Source organism: Dermacentor andersoni, chromosome 7 (genome assembly GCF_023375885.2).
Source record: "Dermacentor andersoni chromosome 7, qqDerAnde1_hic_scaffold, whole genome shotgun sequence".
Taxonomy (NCBI): Eukaryota; Metazoa; Arthropoda; class Arachnida; order Ixodida; family Ixodidae; genus Dermacentor; species Dermacentor andersoni.
The window spans coordinates 142,400,881-142,420,309 of NC_092820.1; the positions used below are offsets into that span (position 1 = coordinate 142,400,881).

Below are 19,429 nucleotides of genomic sequence, written 5' to 3' on the forward strand. Positions count from 1 at the left end.
ACTTGTCCTCACCAGGGCGAGGACAGGTGAGGGTGAGACCACCTTCATGAAGGTGTGCCCTCACGAGAGTGGTAGTCTTTCCAGAACATCATGCCAGTGCTTGGAACCACTGGCGTTTACATTCATTATGGATCACATTTATGTTCATTATGGTGAAACAGTGCAGATGGCGGGGCGGCTGAAACAGAAACACAACGTGCTGGGTCATATCAGTGCACTGTGTTTTTCCGTTTCACCCATCCCGTCGTCTGCGCTGTTTTCCCATAGTCATGCCAATGCCACGCGTCTGTTCTGGACACAATGGCAACGCCACGAGCGTGGTTGGCATGTCCGTATAATTGCCATCGCAATAAAATTGGACTGAAAGGGATCGTCTGCTACTTGCCTTCTGTGAGGTAAGGGTTGGCTGGTACCAGCACGCTGTGCTGGTGGAAGTTCGTGTGCCGGGGAGGTGGCAGGTGGCCCGTGGGGGGCGAGCTGCCGCTCTGTCCGTACTGAGTGGCGCACGGGTGCTCGTACTGTGCCTGCTTGGTGATGTGGCTAAAGAGAGGGAGAAAGAGAGAGAGACAGGTTCAGCCGAAAATCAGGACCCGCACTTGCAGAACTTTTCCTTGTCTAACTGGTGTCTGAAAATGAGGACTGTTGTGGCAATTGTCTCGTTAACCGTGCCAACTACTGTTGCGAGTGACGTGCTGTTTCGTGTTTCACCTGCTTTTGATGAAGTGACCCGAGAAAAAAAGAGTTGTGTGCAGAAATCAGGGGCTGCGACTGCAGGACTCGTAAGTGCGGTCTGCAATTATCCGTCATTGCAGGGACTTCGTTGCTGTCACGCCAACGTTTGTTGCGAGTTGCACATGGGGGTTTCGTACTGTGCCTTTTGCGTGTATGTCTTGTACTTCCATCTACATTCTGTTGCTGTTGGCCGTTATGTGGTAGACGTCTGTTAACTCGATTTTTCTGTCAACTTGATCGGGACCGAAGCTTTCGTCCAGCACCCATTTCTATGGGTCCAAATTTTCATTATTTTGATACGAAAATTATCTTTCACTGGATAATTCAAGCTCACCTTGTCAGCACACACATGCTTGACCCCTACATGGTGACCCCAATCGCGAACCTTTTAGCTGCAGTGTTTGTATTGGTGGAACTTGCGGGACCGTGAATACATTGAACACATATCAGCTGCTGTTGACGTGCGCTCAAAAGTAAGAAACCAAAACGGTACTAGTTCAACATGAATGATTGCAATATTTAGCCGTCTGTAATGTGTGCCGCTTTCGCCCCAATAAAAGTGGTTTTCACTACTGCGCGTACGTCCAGCATTACAACTGCACGATGCAATCTGATGCCAAACCAAAACTGCATTCGCAACGTTTGCAACCGCCTACCATGAGAGCCAACGTAGACAGCGTCATTGCCATTGCCATCACAGGATGGTGACAGAAATACAGTGGACTCCACATAGACGAAACTTTCTTAACTCCCCACTAACACTCCCAGAACTGCGTGGTTGACATTCATTATCATTCCAATAGTGACCACAGTTTTGTTCGCAGCGATTGCGGCAAGCAATAGACTCGTTTTGACACAGTGCAATGCATGTGCAATGAGCTGTTGAAGATGAAGACAGATTCTACAGCAGGCTACATGATGGCATTAAACCCGTGGCTACATTGCGATGGAAGGACGAACTATTGTCAACTAATTCACTGGCGAAAAAGTAATCAGGATGTGCGTGCAGTAGTGAAAAGCATGTTGAAGATGCGGGTCATGCGGTACGGCCAAACGGGCCGCACTGCAAAGGAAGCTGCAAGGCATATTCCTCAGTGCTTACTCATACTCATATTACAGCCTGCGCACACGCTCGCCAGCATTGCATTATATTGGCACCCTCTAACGCTCATAATCGTGTCCACTCATACTTAACAGCACTTACGCTCGCCCGCTCACATTCGCCAAGAGTCACACACTCCCGTCCACTCAAACTCACAGGAACTCATTTCCCTTCATTCGTCCAGCCCAAGCCTGTGAAATCAACGTAGAGCGCGGATGAGTCGATGTAGTCGTGAGTGAGTGTGCTGACCTATGACAACAACAAAAGGAGTTCAGCTCTCACTTGACATAATAGACACCATGGTCGGGAGAATCAACACGCTCCCAGCCGGTGGGCAGACCCTCTTTCTCGTAAGGGTGGCTCCAGTGGGTCGTCTTGGTGTTGTGGTCTATGTAGTAGCGCCGACCGCGCATTGTGTAGTCCACGGTCCAACCTGGTGGCAGGGGAAGCTCCTCTGCATTCTTGGCCGCCAGTCGTGGCTGCGAGCCTCCACCGCTGTTTGGAAACCTGCACACAGCCCCCCCAAATCCAATCAGATTCTGCGGTTGACGGGACGCTGGCAATCGACGAGCTGCAGTGCCAAAAAATAGACAGAGCAGCCTCTGTGCGAAACTATACGTCTGAATGCGAGTGGATGGTCTTGCAAAACAAAAACATACACATTCTTGATACAATATTTCTTTTAATGCCACCATTACTGCTCATTAAGAATAACGCACAATTAATTTCGACGACCTGGGCTTTTTTTTTTAATGTGGGCTTAAATCTACATACACTGGCACCATCGCAGTCTGCCCCCAGAGAAATGCAACCACTGCAGCCTCGTATGAGCTCACCAACAGAACATCTCAATACGGGTGATTCTCGTTAGAAGGGATCCTGATAATCCGACAAAATGCGTCCGTTTTATCCGAAGTCCGTAATATCCGTAATGCTTCACTTCCGAAGCTTTCGTCGCAATGTCTAACAACTCTATTGCAAAGAGTGAGTGACGAACTTCCAAAGCAAAAAACTAACAAGAAAAGCCGCAGTTTCACCTGAAAGGTGAAGCATCAAATGCAATAGCAAATTAAGCAAGATAAGCGCGGCAGCAGCAGCGAGCGAATTCACCTTCACGCTGTCTCTGGCTTCAACGCGAATGCTGAAAGCACAGTGCATAGGAAGCTACCGGCACTGGGCGCACATTGTTCAAATCGCAGATCGCTTTCAACGTACGGCACCGCGCCGTAAACAGCCACCGCCGGAGTAGAACTCCCTTTCTCTCGCCCCGAAGGCGGTGCATTCCCGCCCCACCAATCTTTATTAAGAATACAACAGTAAGTACAGTCGAGCCCACTTATAACGGCCCCACTTAAGACGAACGCTCGTTTATCACGAACAAGTCCGGCGTGACCGTCAAAATATACATGAGGGCTATGGCGCTCGGTCTCAGCTACAACGAACGCCCGTGAGCCTAGCCGATCGGCTACAGCGAACGCCTTGGTGTCGCGGACCACTTTCCACGTGATGAGAGCCGCCGACCCTGTGCTGTGCATGCTCCGAGAATCGGCTTTCCCGCGGCATCTCACCGGAGGCATGGAGGAGCGGCGATGCGGTGAGGGGATAGCCGCGAAAACGAGGAAAAAAAAAACGCTGGCCCAGCAGGCATGAGCCATGTGAACACGCAAGTCGAAGGGAAGCCCGAAAGTGACAGCTCATTCGCCATGGGACCCCACTCACCATCGTCGACGTCAGCGCAGCGGCTGTTTTCCACCAATTAACAACGTAGCACATGGTCACGTGCTTTCGTACCCCCTCTTCTTCCTCCCCCCCCCCCCTTAACGTTGCTCCACTGCGTCTCACATGACTGCGCGGCTGTCTTTTTCTTGCTTGTGGTTGTGCTGGCTATGCTAGCGTTGTCGCCGTTGTTTCCTACTGGTGTCCCGCTGCCAATGTGCCTCTGCAGGTCTCGCTGTACTCGGCGGTCGAAAAGATCAAAGCGGCGTGGATGGAAGTGACACCCTAATGCATCCGGAATTGTTTTTGCAAGGCCGGCTTTGCCGACGCACCTGAAACAGGCATTGAAGACACTCAACAAAGCCAGCCTGACGACTTGTGGCGACGCGTTGTTGACGCTAACCTGGCCGGCTGCGATCTTGATTGGCAAGATTTTGTTGATGTAGACGACGCTGCTGAAGCTGCGGAGTCGTTTTGCGACGAGACCGCCATCCGGGAAGTGCGGGCATCAAGCGACGCCGAAGCATCGGATGACGACAGCGATCCATCGGAGCCAGCACCTATAAGCGCGACCACAGCAGTGAGCCATTATGAGGCACTTAGAAATATTGTGTACTTAAAAGCCTTGGGTGAAGAACACATCGCAGCTTTGAACAAGCTTGAAACCGCCGTCACTGGATGTGCTCTGAAGAGGCAGACAACGATCACCGTTTTTTTTCTCATATTTTTGTCTTGATTGATGTCAATTTCTGTGTGTGGTCCACATATCACGAACTTCTGGATACAACGAACGAATTCCGCGTGATGCTCAGGTTCGTTATAAGCGGGCTCAACTGTAGTCATCCAGAAGGAGGTCCCTCCTTCACTCAGTTCATTTCATTCAAGTTTTATTTGAGAATCTCGCCACAGTATAACACTGTCATAATCATATTGAAGGGCAGCACTAACTTACTTCATTATGTTCACTAGTTTGTTACAAACCATTTCGCTACAACCCGGTTTCGCTGCATTTCAGCAACCCTAACTGCCACAGAAGAAAGGCAAAACTCGCACCTCTGCAGGGACGTATTGCTGCCGCCGGCGGAGGACACGTTTTGCGGTGCAAGGCTGAGAAGCTGCGGATGGCTGGACGTGGGAGACGCAGTCGTCGCCACGGCGCCGGCGGCAGACACGGCGAGGTGGCCGCTCGGGATGGGAAGCGCAGCGGTAGCACTCGTGATGGCCGCAGGCAGCAGTTGGCTAGAGCTGAAGATGCCCGGGGTGTACGTGACCACCGTGGTGGCCGATATCGACACCGGCGATGGCAGCGGGTGCTGGCTGCTCACACTGCCACTGCTGCTCATGGGGCTGGAGCCTCCGGCATTCACTGGATGAAGACGGGAATGCAAAAGAAAGCCGTCGTACTCTGGCGATTCAAAGCTTTAAAGTGGTTTAGATGATAGCATTATGTAAACACTCCCTTGCGTAACGCTTTCTCTTTAGGGAGTCTTGTAGGTAATAAAACTAAACTTGAGTAGAGTTGAAGCAGGCGTCTGTGCCTGTCTTATCTGTTTTCTTCCCCCCCTTCACGCCTCAACTCTATTTGTCCAGTGAGTCCTTGAACTCATTCAAGTGGTTTAGCTTGACCTTGCCACCTTCTAAAGAAATACAAGTACTGTTTCTTTGTGATGCACGCAGCGTCAAGTTTGTCCACTACAGTGTTACCTGGTGTGCCCTCCGAAATACAGGCACAGGTGCCACCACTCGGAGTCTGTTGTGTCAGGTGCAAAACCCCGCACAAGTTGCCAAATGCCAAAGCTGTGTGATTTATTGCAGCAGTTGGCATGTCCAGCTCCAAACTGTATGTTGCCACAAGGACATGGGTTTGAATACAAGTGGCGGTGGTGAAAGAACGACGTATGAAAAGTTGGTGTAACGAATTCCATTTGGCATTCAGTTCTCGGATTTTTCGCACACTGGCGCTGCCTCGCAGCTTTTGGGCCTCTTTCGCCATGGGCACCAGGTTGCAGCTCATATTGAATGCGACGGTACAAGGAATTCTTGAACGTATACCTCATACATAAGCATATTTCAGAATTTTTAGTTGAGTATAATATTTTGTCAAGTTCTCAACATGGATTCAGGAAAGGGTTTTCTACTTGCACTCAATTAGTAACTACCATACATGATTTCACTTAAGCTATAAATTCTGGAAAACAGATTGATGCAATTTTTATGGATTTCGCTAAAGCTTTTGATAAAGTCTCTTAAAATAAACTACTCTTTAAGTTAGATGTAATGTTTAAAAACACTCAGCTTGCAAATTCGATTTCTGCTCATCTCTCAAATAGAAAACAGTATGTTTCCTTTAATGATCACTGTTCCCACGCAGTACCAGTTGACTCTGGTGTCCCTCAGGGCTCTGTGCTCAGGCCCCTTCTGTTTATTTTATCTACAAATGATGTAATACAAGACATGCCTGTAAAAGTTAAGTTATATGCAGATGACTGCATCATTAACTCGGAAATCGAAAGCCAGCAAGATCAAAATTTGAACGAAGCACTTCAAAGGGTTGTTCGTTGCTGTGATAAATGGCAAATGTTTATTAATTTTGAAAAGACTATTTTCATAAAAATTTCGCATACACGTAATCCTCTTCATTACACATATTCAGCTTGTAACGTCTTTCTGCTGGAAGTGGAGCACTACAAGTATCTTGGTCTGTGGATTTCACATGACCCTAGCTGGACGAAACACAAATGCTGTAATTAGCTCATCCAACTATAAGCTCTTTTATCTAAGACAAGCTCTCAAACTTTCTGCTCCCGCTGTCCGCCTTATTGCATTTAAGGCAACTGTTCAGCCAACTTTAGATTGCATCTATAATTGGTACCCGTACACTCAGGAATATGTTAACCAAACTGAAAAAAAAATGCGAGAGAGAGTGGCGAGATTTACTTATAACAGCTTTACGCGAACTTCGATCAGATCATTATTAGCAAAAGCCAACCTCTCAATGCTAACGCAAGGAAATCATGTTTTGAGACTGAAATATTTGTTTCAGTTAAAGGTTATATATCATAAGGTAGACATATCACGGATACTTTCTTTTCCTACAGAATATGCCACAAGGCAGAGACACGCCTTGACCATAACTCCCTTTTTCCACTCGAAATAACACTTTTATGTATTCATTTTTTGCTAGGACAAACAATAAGTGAATGGAATAAACTCACTAATGAAGTCCTTTCACAACTATCCGTAAACATTTCTGCTGTACACCTACAGCAGTGACTTCTTGCACGTCGCGCTATGTTTATTACCGTATTTACACGATTGTAAGTCGACCACTTTTTTAAAATTTGAAAGTCTGAAGTTGGGGCGGTCGACTTACAATCAAAACCAAAACACGGCCCCGCCAAAAAAGCGAGACCAACGGGAGCTACAACGTAGTTACAATTTTACGTTTTCTCTATGGCCCTACCCGTATCTTTTCGCTATCTCGCCTGTTTGTTCGCTTTTCGGAAGGGTTTTTTAACATTTTTGAGAGTTTTACAGTGTACGCAACACTCATGGGAAGGGGGCTGTCGATAGTTGATGGAAGCACCGCTGTTCCTATTTGCGGCGGCACCCTCAGAACGGCAGCGTTTGCAGGGAGTATCGGTAGTTCATGGAAGAGCAGACACCGCTCGCGGGTTTCTCTTTCTCTGTTGAAAGGCATTGGCATTGGTTTGACGCGTTCCACTTGACTGCCGGCTACGTGCTACTTCTATGCTTCCCCAGCCGTCAGGAGTGCTCCAGGCCCACTAATCGTTCGGCACTCGTTCACAGCAGCGTTCAAGAGGGCTGCCATCCTTTACGCCAAAAAAACAAATCACAAACGGGTGGTGCGAGGGTGGCGACTGCAGCGAAGCGAAATTTTCACCTGTGACGGCAAGTGAGAAATTCCCCATGTGCCGAAGTCTGGACGCTTTCCGGAGCTGTAGGCCAAGCTTGCGGCGTACGTCGCTGAAATGCGTGATCGATCCCTGCCAGTGCAGTGCGACATGGTCATGAAACAAGCCCGGACCTTCGCCTTTTAAGGCACTGCTCCACCGCGAGTACGAGTGGCTGGCGGCAGAATACCGCGAAATTACGCCAACAGGACCTGTCAAAAGAGCCTCCCTGATGGCTGCTGTTCCACAAGATGTCGTGGTGCGGTCGTTTGCCAAATGTGAAATTTCGCTGGACCACGATGCACTGTGGGACCGCAGCAACGATGACAACGGCAGCACTAGTGAAGATGAGTACAGTCGAACCCGACTATATCGAACCCGTTTACATCGAATTATTCTATATATCGAACAATTTCTGGTCACGGTATAGTTACAACAAGTATATATAGCAAAAATTACGCTTACATCGAACAAATATTGCAGTGACTCCCGATATATCGAACGTCAAGCGGCGGAAAAGTGCCCCAGAAGTTGGCTTTCCCTCGCGGTAGCGGGGAAACCCGGCGGCGCGGCTCCATCCAACCGCTCTCCCTACCGTGACCGCGCTGCCTCGGGCTGTTCAGGCGAGCCGTCGACACTCCCCCTGTCGTGCATAGTGGAGTCTATTAGGCCACATCCTCCCTCTTTCTCTATCATCTTTCACTTGCCACCCCCTCTCCCCTGACGACGCTTCGCCGTGCTCCCTCACGGGCTGCAGAATCAAGCGTCCGTCCTTTCTTTAGATCACTATCTAGCGACACTCCCCAGCAAAAAATGATCCTGGCCCGCCTACAGCGCTTGCTCAGACAGCCAATCAGAGGCTCTTGTGCTTTCTTCGTGCTAGATGGCGAAAGATAGGTGTTCTGTGGCGAAAGTGCGAATTGTCTGGCTGCTTCTCTGGTTTATCGTGTTTGCGCCTTGTGGGCCTTTTCCCACAGTGTTGCCGTGATGAAGCGGCAGAATTCGCCTTTCGTCGTGAAGCTCGAAATCATAAATCGCGTCGAACGCGATGAGAAGTTGGATGTCCCCGCAGCGTGCAAGATTCCGAGGAGCACTCTCGGCACGATTAGGGCTAAAGTGGCCAGACTCGCAACCCGGTGCCCGACGCGTACGCACGGCCGTGTACGAGGGGTTCTTCATACGTGCCGGTTTCCGCGTGCTCGGTGAGGACTGTAAATTCTGATGAATGCGACGAAGCCGTTGCCGGTGTTGCCGAAGTTTGGAGCGAGCTGTCAAAATTTTCGGGACATTCGAATCAACGGTGGACGAGTTTGTGAGTGCAGATGATGGTGTCACGACCACGGTAGAGCCCGGAAACGAAGACTACATCGCCGACATCGTACCGAGCACAAATGAAAGTAGGCACATTGAGGAAAGCAACTACGGTCCTTTGCCCACATCCTCCGAAGTGATTGGTGCACTCGCATAAGTCCGGCGCTTCTGCGCGAATGCGGAAGGTTGCGGCCTCAGCTGCTCCGACTCCTTAGACAACGTGGGGAAGTGCGTGCGTCGCAGGCAGCGGAATTGCCCAAGCAGAAGAAAATGCAGGACTAATTTATGCCAAACTAAGCTAGTTTCGTTAATAAAGTGATTTTATAAATGGTATGTGCTTTTATGACATCCAATTATTTAGCAGGCTTATATCGAATTATGCTCTATATCGAACTGATAGGCGTTTTTTTGCGAGTTCGATATAGCCGGGTTTGACTGTAGTCCAGTGACCATGTCAGCTACTAATAAATTTTCATTATCGAATGCGCCCTCAGGTATGCTCTCCATTTTTTTTTTTCCTGTCACGCGATATGGGGGGGTCGACTTACATTCGAGTCGACTTACAATCGTGTAAATACGGTATATGCTCTCGCGCTTGGTTCCGGTACGTCATTGTGTTTACATTGCCAAATTATGTACTTCCTTTCCGCATATTTCTTTTATTGCTACAGGGAAAACACGGGGAAGGCGGGAGATGGAAATTCAAGACAATGAGCAAAACGAGAACAAGGTGAAAGCAGGAGCCTGCAGGAGCCAACGTTTCGACAAGTGGACTTGTCTTCTTCAAGGCGACACATGCTTTCCTCACCACAGTATATACAGGTGGGGTTCTTTTAAAAGGGAGAGGGCGCAAGGCGGGTGGGTGCGGCAACGAGCGAAGGTGTGTTAGCGGCGAGGGTGTCGAATTGAGAATTAAAGGAGTGTGGTGCACAACGCCAGGGACACGGCCGCCTGTCAAGTGCCAACGTGTCAACGGCGTGCACAGCAGCCCTCTATTACCCGTTTCGCTGGTGGTCGTGGGCTATCGTGCCTCTGAAAGAGATAATAGAAGGAGCAACAGAAACCGGTGCTCGTTAAAAAATAAGAAAAGAAAATGCTACGGCTTTCACCTTGTTCTCGTTTTGCTCATTGTCTTCTATTGTTACAGTTGTTTGCCAATTTGCAAAAACCAATAAATGTAATTCCACTCTGCTAAAACCCCAACTCCGGATTACAGTATATATAAGTAAATACGACAAGCTGGCTTTGCCTTCACGTAAATGTGGTTTGGGATCACCACAGAGGAGCCCTCACCGGACACCCGAGTGATGTGCGGTGGGCCCGGGCTGTGGAGGGGTTGGTGGTGTTCGGCAGGGTGAAGCGACAGCTGGTTGTGGCTTTGCTGTGCGTACTGCTGCCGCTTCTGCTGGTGGTACAGCTGGATCTGGTAGTTCTCCTCCATCTGGTGATAGTAGTTGTCCTGCAATGCCGAGTCCAGGGCCAGCCGGTCTTCTGGCATCCCCCCCGCTGCCCCGATCATCATCGATGATGGTGACGGCAGAGGCTGCTGCTGCTGTTGGTGTTGAGAATCTGCAAAGTCGACAAGTGAGCTGGTTGGTGGCTGATCACTTCGAAAAGAGTCTGTGGGCAGTGTTTATGTCATCCGCGTACTTCTTCGCGTTGCGTTTTGTATGCTGCCTACTACCCTTCCCCCTCATAAGTGATTGAGAACCTGCACAACTACAGAGTAACGAGATGTGCAAGGTGCTCTGTCTCATGCCAAAAAAAGAGTTAAATAAAACAATTTTGCATTAAAGAAACCTACTGTGTTTACCAGACTTTAACGCACCTCCAAATCCAACGTGCCCCCAATTTTTTGTGTGTTTAAATAAAATAAAGGTGCACCTGAATGCAACATGTCCCAGATTTGTAAAAGAAAAATATAGCATGCCCCTCACGTTTGCAATAAGGAAAAAAAAATGAGACATACAGATTTTACCTCCATGCAATTTTGTTTTTGTATTTGATTGTAACATGTATGCAAATTTGAAACCTGTTTTCTCTGAAAAAAGGTACACATTAGATTCAGGTAAATACGGCACCACTTTCATACTGTATTTACCAGATTGTAATGCGCAACCTTCTTAAGAAAATCAGTTTGAAAATTGCCCGAGTGCTGCTATCATACACAAAGTAATTTCTGGCGAACCCATCTGCGATGGTGGTGTACGTTATGCGAGAGAATTCGCATGATACACACACTTTTCCAACCTCTATTACATCACTGTTCACTTTATCTGTTGTGCCCAAGATACCTATCCCAACATGGTACGTGCTGAAGTGCGATATGTACAACTTTGCACCCCTTGCCAACTGTTAGTGTGGCGCCATGTATAGTTACTTACCGTGCTACTGGCCCGTGCTCAGTTCCTCACACGCAACTAAATTTTCTTAATTTCATTTTTACACAATCATTTTGAGCATTAGAGCATTCTGCTTGGAGACTGAGATTCGATCCGACCAGTGACACATATTTCTTTAACTGAAGGGGCTCGAAACAAGGCGAACAGAGTACCTGAATGAGCCAAAAAATACAAAAAATAAAATCAAGTGTACAGTGGATTTGGGTGCAAATTATTTTCTTCCACTGAACTCACAGAAACCCAGTGAGTGTCAGATTTGGGTGGACATTGGAACAGGGTAAATATAGTTCACGTTTCTTTTAAAGGACAACATTCGTGGATTATGCATGCCTGAGTCGAAGTTATATTTTTAACCTTGTTTGATTGTATTTTTACAGAGAACACATTTCTTTGTATTTGCATAGTAAGTGGTTCCAAGCAGATAACACGTCTGTACTTTGCCTTATTGGGATGCTCTCATTTAGAGAGTGCCCGCATGGTAAATAAGTATAAATGATTTTGTCTCAACCATTCCCCCTGAAGCATCATTGCTGCCGAAGTCAGAAATGTAAAAATGACTCGCATGTTTAGGAGTATAATAAAAACTTTACTTCTAATCGCAAAATGCTTGGCGAGTGCCGATGAGTCTGAATGCGCCAAATGTTTATTAACTAAATAAATTGTTTCACTGTTATAATGGCGACTTTGAACTTATAGATATCAGTTTAATGAAGTCTGATGTATTGTTTTATTGCTAAAATGTCATGATTATGATTAGACGCACTTGCACTGAGTCATTATTTGTGACTCTTATCAGTTTTTTTAGAACTTCTGCTGTCCCAGTGAGCCAGAGGCTTTAGTCAGGTAAACTATAAACTACTTTTGTTTTGCTTTGTCGGCAAAATTTTTAACTACTCAAATAAACTAAATTCCCAAAAGAAGAAAAAGAAACACTTCAATGCCTGCCATACAATTGCTCCAAACAGTCCCAATGGAGAGAATGATTCGCTTGCCTTCAAAGAATGGGCCAGTGGAACCCTTGTGTAGATGCATGGGTGACTCATGGGCGAAAGATGGCCGCTGCGAGACGTACGGATTGGCGTACACGTGGGTCCCATGCGCCTGACCCTGCGGAGAGACGAGCACCACCTGCTGTGGCACCAGCTGAGGCACTGTGGCGATGGGCCTTGCTGCCGCCACGCTGACACTCACACCCCTGTAAGCCAGAGTGGCAGGATTTGAAGAGTCGCCATCATCATCAGCTGACACAAGTCCACCGTAGCACAAGCGTTTCCTACGGAGACTGCTATAGCGATGCTCCGTTTCCTACTTCACAGACAACACTACGGGGGCTAGGGAAGACTTCTCCTACTCATTGCATTTGTGGTCGAAAAATGGTACATCGTGCCCCAATTCAATGTAGCATATTAAAGGGATACTCAACGCAAATACTAAGTCGATGTAGACTGTTTAAATACCTTTCCAGAAACCTCGCAACGCTTGTTTCGTGCCAAGAAAAGGCCTAGTTTATGAGAGAATTGTATCTGAAGGGTCCGAATACCTTTATCAAAATTCAAATATACCACACCCAACCGGGGCAACGGTGATATTGGCTTTGCAGCCATCAGTGAGTAAAACGGCGCCTGACAGACGGCAGCACCGAGCCAAGACAGAGCGGCGCTGCTTTTTAGTCAAGTAGTGTAGACTATTCAGGCATCCCGCGACATCACATCGAAGTCTAATTCTCTGCTACTTGCAGTTTGTATGAGTCTTGCGAGCCAGCCAAACCAGCGCAGTACTACACAATCAGGAAAGTACTGAAACACGAAAGCGTGGGCGGCACAGAGTCGAGCGAAAATGAAACCTTTCGACCACCTGCATCGCTGTCAATGGTAATTTCAATAAGTTCTTTTTTTTCTAAATATGAAACGGACCTGGACAAGCAGCGCTTTATTTCATCTTATAATACAATACGAGGATGTTTTTTGCAACTAGTAGTTGAGTACTAGTGACAGAACTAACTGAGGAGTGCTTTCATCATCGGGCCAGTGCTTGAATGTCCCGGGGGAGCCTAATCATGTCCTGCATTTACCTCGATTTCTCGATTACTAAGGCTCTGTTTGTGACAATATTGATGCCTTAGAAATTCTCGAGCACTAATCTTACACTTTAGCTTGACTTTGTATTTGCCTTTAGTGTCCCTTTAAGTCTCATGCTTCTAGGTCACAATATACAGCATAAATATTACATGAAAATCATCGTAGATCTGAACCAATATGCCACCAAACGAGCAGAGTGGCATATTTTGTGCCACTCGAGGCAACAGCACACAGTTTGCGCTTGTGACCAAAACATAGTATAGACCTTTCTTTTATGGGCGCCATATTGCATAGGCAGTGGCGCCATCTATGGGCAGTCGGCATGCTGGCTTGGGCAAGCGTTCCGTGTTGTATGGCAGGTACTATGGTGGCAGTGTTTGGTAGTTATGTCGCACTCGCATTGTCTATTTAGTATGACGTGACGTCTTCCGCATGGGACACAGTTCTGTTAGATGCACTGAAGTGAGTTAAGTCAGCATGGTCAGAGTGTCTACTGGCGTTCAAGCAAATGGAGCACCTAGCGCAATGTGTACGCATGTATTTGAGTCTACAATCGCATGTATATGAGTCTACAGGAGATCGGTTGTGTACTTCTGAAAATTTGTTTCATGAATGTGACCTTACTGTGGCATTCCCACTAAACCTAAGCTGTGGTTCACTAGCAATGAGTGGCTACAAAACATATAATAGGGATCCTAACAGCATGGGTACTGTTCTACTGAGGAATAAGCTGTGCTGTTTAGTTTCACAAGTGCTCAAATTATTCTATGCAGATACATTGTGCAGCTACCTCATTTGTTGGATGAGGTTTCCACCCACGAATAAAGTTTTGGTTAGTAAGATAACAGCATACAGTGCAGTCACACTTGTACAGTGGTGGAGCAGCCAGCTGCCGATTGTGCAAGCGTCCAGAGCAGTGGTAGATGCTGGCTAATAGATCTTTGTTGTTTATAATGCATGGCCCGAGCATGCGGCATCAACATGCTAGGTCTTAATGTGGCATTAGCCTGTGCTTTTATTTACTTTATTTTTCTCAGTCTTGTTCATCCCATTCTCCATCACGAACTCACCCATTTCACAGAAATTGTGTCCTCACAAATAGCCTCGGGATCCTTTTTATGCTATCCCCTTTGGATATCAAGGCTCAACAGGGCAACGAGGCAATGCCAAAGCACAACGCTTACATGTAATCGTGCTGGTTTACCTACCGCAGTGATCGCTGTGTTGGAGCTATGACATCAGCCTCCTACAGGAGGCTAACATAGACATAGCATAGTAAACTTGAAATCAGTGAGAACGATGCCGGTGGCTGATGCAAATGTTTTACAATGGTTGGTGCTTAGGTGTTCAGGATTGCATTGGGCTGGCAGTACACGAACACTCTATAACGTTTTAGTTCTTACACCGAGCAACCAGATAGTGTGACCATTTTCCAATTTACGCCTACAATTTACAGACGTCGCTGCTCTTCGTTGAGTAAAAAAAAACTAATACAGCCAAAATAGTTCCCAACACATACACACACAGCGGCTGATGATGCCTGTCGCATGTTTTTGCTGGCGAGACAAATTTCCGCATACTGTAGTTACCGAAAGGCAACCCAGTGGTTCTTTGACGGCTTCGTATGAACTCACATCCCATAAATTACACAAATAACAAGTTAAAACATCTCCGAATCAATCTGCAGCCCATGACGGCAACATATTCAAGCAATGCCGCACTGGCTCGCACAAGCCAGAGAGGAGCAAAGGCTCGCCATGGGCCCTTTCCTTCTCACCCGATGAAAAGGTGTGTAGTCTCTCTCTCTCTCTCTCTCTCTCTCTATATATATATATATATATATATATATATATATATATATATATATATATATATATATATATATATATATATATATATATTATAATAAGGATTTGATGTAATCTTAAGTCCACAAGCTGTATTTTTAATATACGATGTAGCCATTCCACACAGAGGGTGATGCAGATCATGAACAAGTCTTAGAAAGAAACTCCTACAGCCACACTAAATGTGTAGCTTCCACAGCATTGCCAGTTAACATGAACCGCAGTACAGAGGGAACGCTGGCACTGCGATTGTTAAGCTACCATAAAATGATGATTTCGCACTCAACCTTGTTACAATTAAGTTGCATCAGAGACATAAGTATTGATTTTGATACAGGGATGGGTGTTCTCAGTTTCTATTTTCCTAAAATTCCACATACTTTTGTCATTTCCCTTTCTTTCTTTCAAAACTAAAAATGCTCCAACTAAGTTACATACCTGAAATTCGCTATTAAGCGTACGTGCATTACATGCTAATACAGAAAAAAAACATTTTAGATTTACTTGGTTATATCTGTACACATTGTATCGAGGCTCACCTGTATGTGGATTTATCTAATCATTGTGCTACTTCAGAAATTGTTGTCGCACTGTTTATCATGGCGCACCATCGTCGTCAAACGAAACGTGGACAGCGAGCACTTAATTAAAAGTACAGTGCGTGCCGTCCAGTCATTACCATTGACAGGCGCGCCCATCCGGTTTGACCGTGCTGGGCGATGATGCGCCCCCTTTTTATTTCTGTTCTGGTCCTTTTATTTTAAAACGAGAAAAGAAAAAACCAAGGAAAACAAGCTAAAATGTCACAGTGCATAGGGCGAATATTATCACCCAGTGCGGCGAAACCGTATGTGCTATTAGCATCAAATGAAATGCAAATAGCTATGCACGTGGTACAGTTTTTGTAATCATCATTACTGCAGCATCATCTTTTCTTGCTTTCAAATAAAAGAGAACCAGAACAGAAAGGAAAATATTGCAGTAGAAGGAGAGCATCGTCACGCGATGCGGTCAAACCGGATGTACGCGCCTGTCAATGGCAATGAATAGACAGCATGCAGTAGTGCGCCGTCAATTAGGCGCTCCGCTGTTCGCGTTACATTTCATGCCGATAGTACCTTTACTGTGTTCATGAAGTGGTACGTTGGAAACATGCTGGAAATAGTGAAAGGCGAGTGCGATAGCGACTGTATGCCAGCAGTTGCGGGAAGCAGGCGACAAACGCGGCCCTAGCCGTAAGGAAGTAATATTTTGTTTATCAACTCGATGTTCATCAGGTTCATGTTCTCTGATGTGTTGAATAGTTCCATCAATAAAAGCCACATGCTTTCATGGCTTACTGTCCAACTGCTGTGGTCATATACAAGTCAAGGCACTCCTTTTAGCCACATTAAGCTAAGTTCTTGAAATCAAAACAGCGCCTTTACATGTTCAGAGTGTCACCCAAACCACATGTGCGCTCTTGCATCTCAGAGGGAGACCCCAGAACTAGACATATTCCCTTCAAAACTCCAGAACGTAAAAAAGCCCTCACATGCACCGTCATGCAATGAGGAATGTCAAGGTTTGCCACTATTCTGTGACACGTTCCACTAATTGCCGTGAAGGCAGCACCACTTGTCAGCATTAACTTTCTTTAGCTCGTAATATGCACAGAATAAAGTGCAAGCGCCCATATAATAAAGAATGCGATGTCAAACAATAAGTCTGGCACACTTCATAGCAGCTGACCTAGGTAGTGTCATCTGAATGCAAGCATCTCTACACCAAGGTTTCACTGCAAGTTGATGCGACATACTGTTTTTCAGGATTTTCTGTGCCAGTGTGAAAATTCTAATCCCTAATTAAATTGCAAACAGCATGCTCAATTCTATAAGTGATGGTCATTTAATTTAAACCAACATCTTATGACACGTTCTGGGTGGTTGTCGCTCCCTTTAAACCATAAAAGCTTTTGTTGGCCTGTGCAATTTTGTCACATGTGTGCAGTAACAGCTGGCCACTAAAGTTGGAAAAAATAGAAAGTCCAAGCTCACTGCGCATCAGTTTCAACTGTCCATTTTCACTTCCTTCACTTACTTGCACCAAATGTAAGCTATAGCAAAAGATGCATTACGGGCAAACAAAGACTTTACATGATGATTCCGTTCTGAAAAAGCATTATACGTGCGCATATGACTATGTTTTAAGTCAAGCCAAGTTCAAAACAAGCCTCGCACACCCACACAATAAAATCCTTGTTAACTAGCCAATATCCTAAGCAAACTGCCATCAGCACGTCTGCAAGGTGGCTCATGCTACCAGTGAAGCTGATGCTGGAACGTTCGACATCCAACCGACACAACTGGATTAGTGACTCGGGAAAGAGATAAAGCCTCACCCAACAGTGCTGGACGCTGCGTGCCTTGCCTTCGGCGACGAGCTGGCCGAGCTTTGTTCGGGCACGCCCAGGGACGCACCCCCGGCCGTCGACGACGACGCTGCGTTCAGATGCGAATGCTGCCCAACAGGGACCGGAGACGCGGACCTTAGAAACGGTCCCAGCGGAGCGTTGTGCTCTTTGGCGTTTCCGGAGGCACCCTGTGGCACCGAGAGGCTCTGTTGGCCTGCCCGGTTCTGACAGGCTCGGGCGCATTTCTGAGCCAAGCTGGCAGGCTCCGACGCAGACTGCTCTTGCGCCTCTTCGGCCGATCGCTGGTTCTGGCGGTGGTTCGCGGTTGTCCAGGTGTTCACCACTGGAACGAGGTGCATTACTCGCAGTCAAGGGTTTGAAAGAAAAATGTCCTGCCACCTAAAGTCATAGCAGTGACAAATAAATTGGAGTTTCGGTGCTCGTACGGGCACCTTATTCACAAGGCACTGCACAGCGGCACAATTGATGATTTGGCGCCCGTACGGGCACCAAACAATCAACTTGGTCATTGCGCAATGCTTGTGCAAGGGCTCCGTAGATCAAGCATATGCGCGCCTCGCAAATAACATACCCGCGCGAGCACCAAAATGTTCGTTTCATAATAATAATAATAATAATAATAATAATAATAATAATAATAATAATAATACCTTTATTCATGAAAACAAATGGTACAAAGTGCCAAGGCATTACGTGGTCAGTCACAAGATCTGTAACTGCTATACAAGGTACTATACTTGCAACATGCATTTGTTTTACAGGAAATTCAAGAATACACAATGACGGTCGGTGTAGCCATGAAATGCAACAGGTAACTGAACAAGACTGAGCTTTAGAGGAATATGAAGACCAACCAACAGCGGTCAAACAGGGGATTGGCCTATTTCCTGTTTTGAACCAGGAACTATCAGACTAGACAAATTGCCTGCCTATTGTGATTTTATGTTATCTACACATGTAAACAAAAGTTTTCTTAAACTAAATGCCTTGAGCTAAAGCCACCGTGTCAACAAGAGGACTTGTTTTCTGAAGACAAGTCTCCTTATCAATATAGTGGATCCGGCCTGATGCATCCATTGTTGGTCCACTGTTAACATATACAAACAAGGCATTCCCGCAGTTCTGTCGTTGTAGAGCATACAAGTACAAGGACGTCTGCATTTTTAAACTATGTAGCAATGTGATATGAGGAAAATTTAAGCGCTTATGTTCTTCATCCTTTATTACTGTACATAGTTATTGACCTTGTCTTTGCCTACAGGCTCTGTCTGCAGGGTGCTGAATTAAAGTGTTGGTTCAAGCAGTTACAAGTGGTGGAGGTGCTGGGTACACTACCTAGCTTCGAACTAAGCTTCACTAGATGTGAAACTGGGGTTAATGATAAAAAAAATTAACCATATGCACCTGGTAGTTTAGACATATAAAGCGGGTGCAAAGAAAATTAAATTCCTTTCTAGTGCGTTTTCGTGCATTACAAGCAGCGCGCGGCAAAGCAAAAAGCACATGTAGGTCAGTTTGATGAAGGGAAAGGTCAGAACAGCTATTACAATTCGAGCGATGCAACCGTCAAGTTAAACAAAGTTACACGTCGCGTTTTTAGTTGGCGGGGGAAACAAAGCGGTTTCTCGCTTTCAAAGCTGCATCAGTTTTGCAGAAAGGCTGAAACGCAAGTGCGACAGTCAGGTTGAGCGCGAAGTGAAACGAACATCATCCTCCGACTGACCTGGTACATGCGGTGGTGTTTCCTTTTTGACGTACTTGCCTGCCACACCATCTCGAAGATATTTGAGGTCTTTTTTCTTCGATAACATCAGACTATCGCTTGATCATTGTAGGAAGACCACCTCAACTCCTGCCGTAAAGAGATGCGATAAAAAACGAGAGAGGTATCAGACACCACGACGACTTCTTGCT

The 19,429-nt window shown here is 46.3% G+C and overlaps 1 protein-coding gene across 1 annotated transcript in view; it reads right to left on the minus strand.

Moving 5' to 3' along the window:
- sav (scaffold protein salvador) overlaps positions 1-19,429 on the minus strand; it is a 41,019-nt gene that overhangs the window by 19,483 nt on the left and 2,107 nt on the right. The window contains exons 2-8 of the mRNA XM_050180906.3: positions 19,239-19,367; positions 17,483-17,837; positions 12,170-12,372; positions 10,069-10,344; positions 4,604-4,916; positions 2,117-2,341; positions 386-540 (exon numbers count right to left, since the gene is read on the minus strand). Of these exons, the coding sequence (XP_050036863.1) occupies positions 386-540; positions 2,117-2,341; positions 4,604-4,916; positions 10,069-10,344; positions 12,170-12,372; positions 17,483-17,837; positions 19,239-19,326 (1,615 nt within the window). The 5' untranslated portion in view covers positions 19,327-19,367. The remainder of the gene's footprint in view (positions 1-385; positions 541-2,116; positions 2,342-4,603; positions 4,917-10,068; positions 10,345-12,169; positions 12,373-17,482; positions 17,838-19,238; positions 19,368-19,429) is intronic.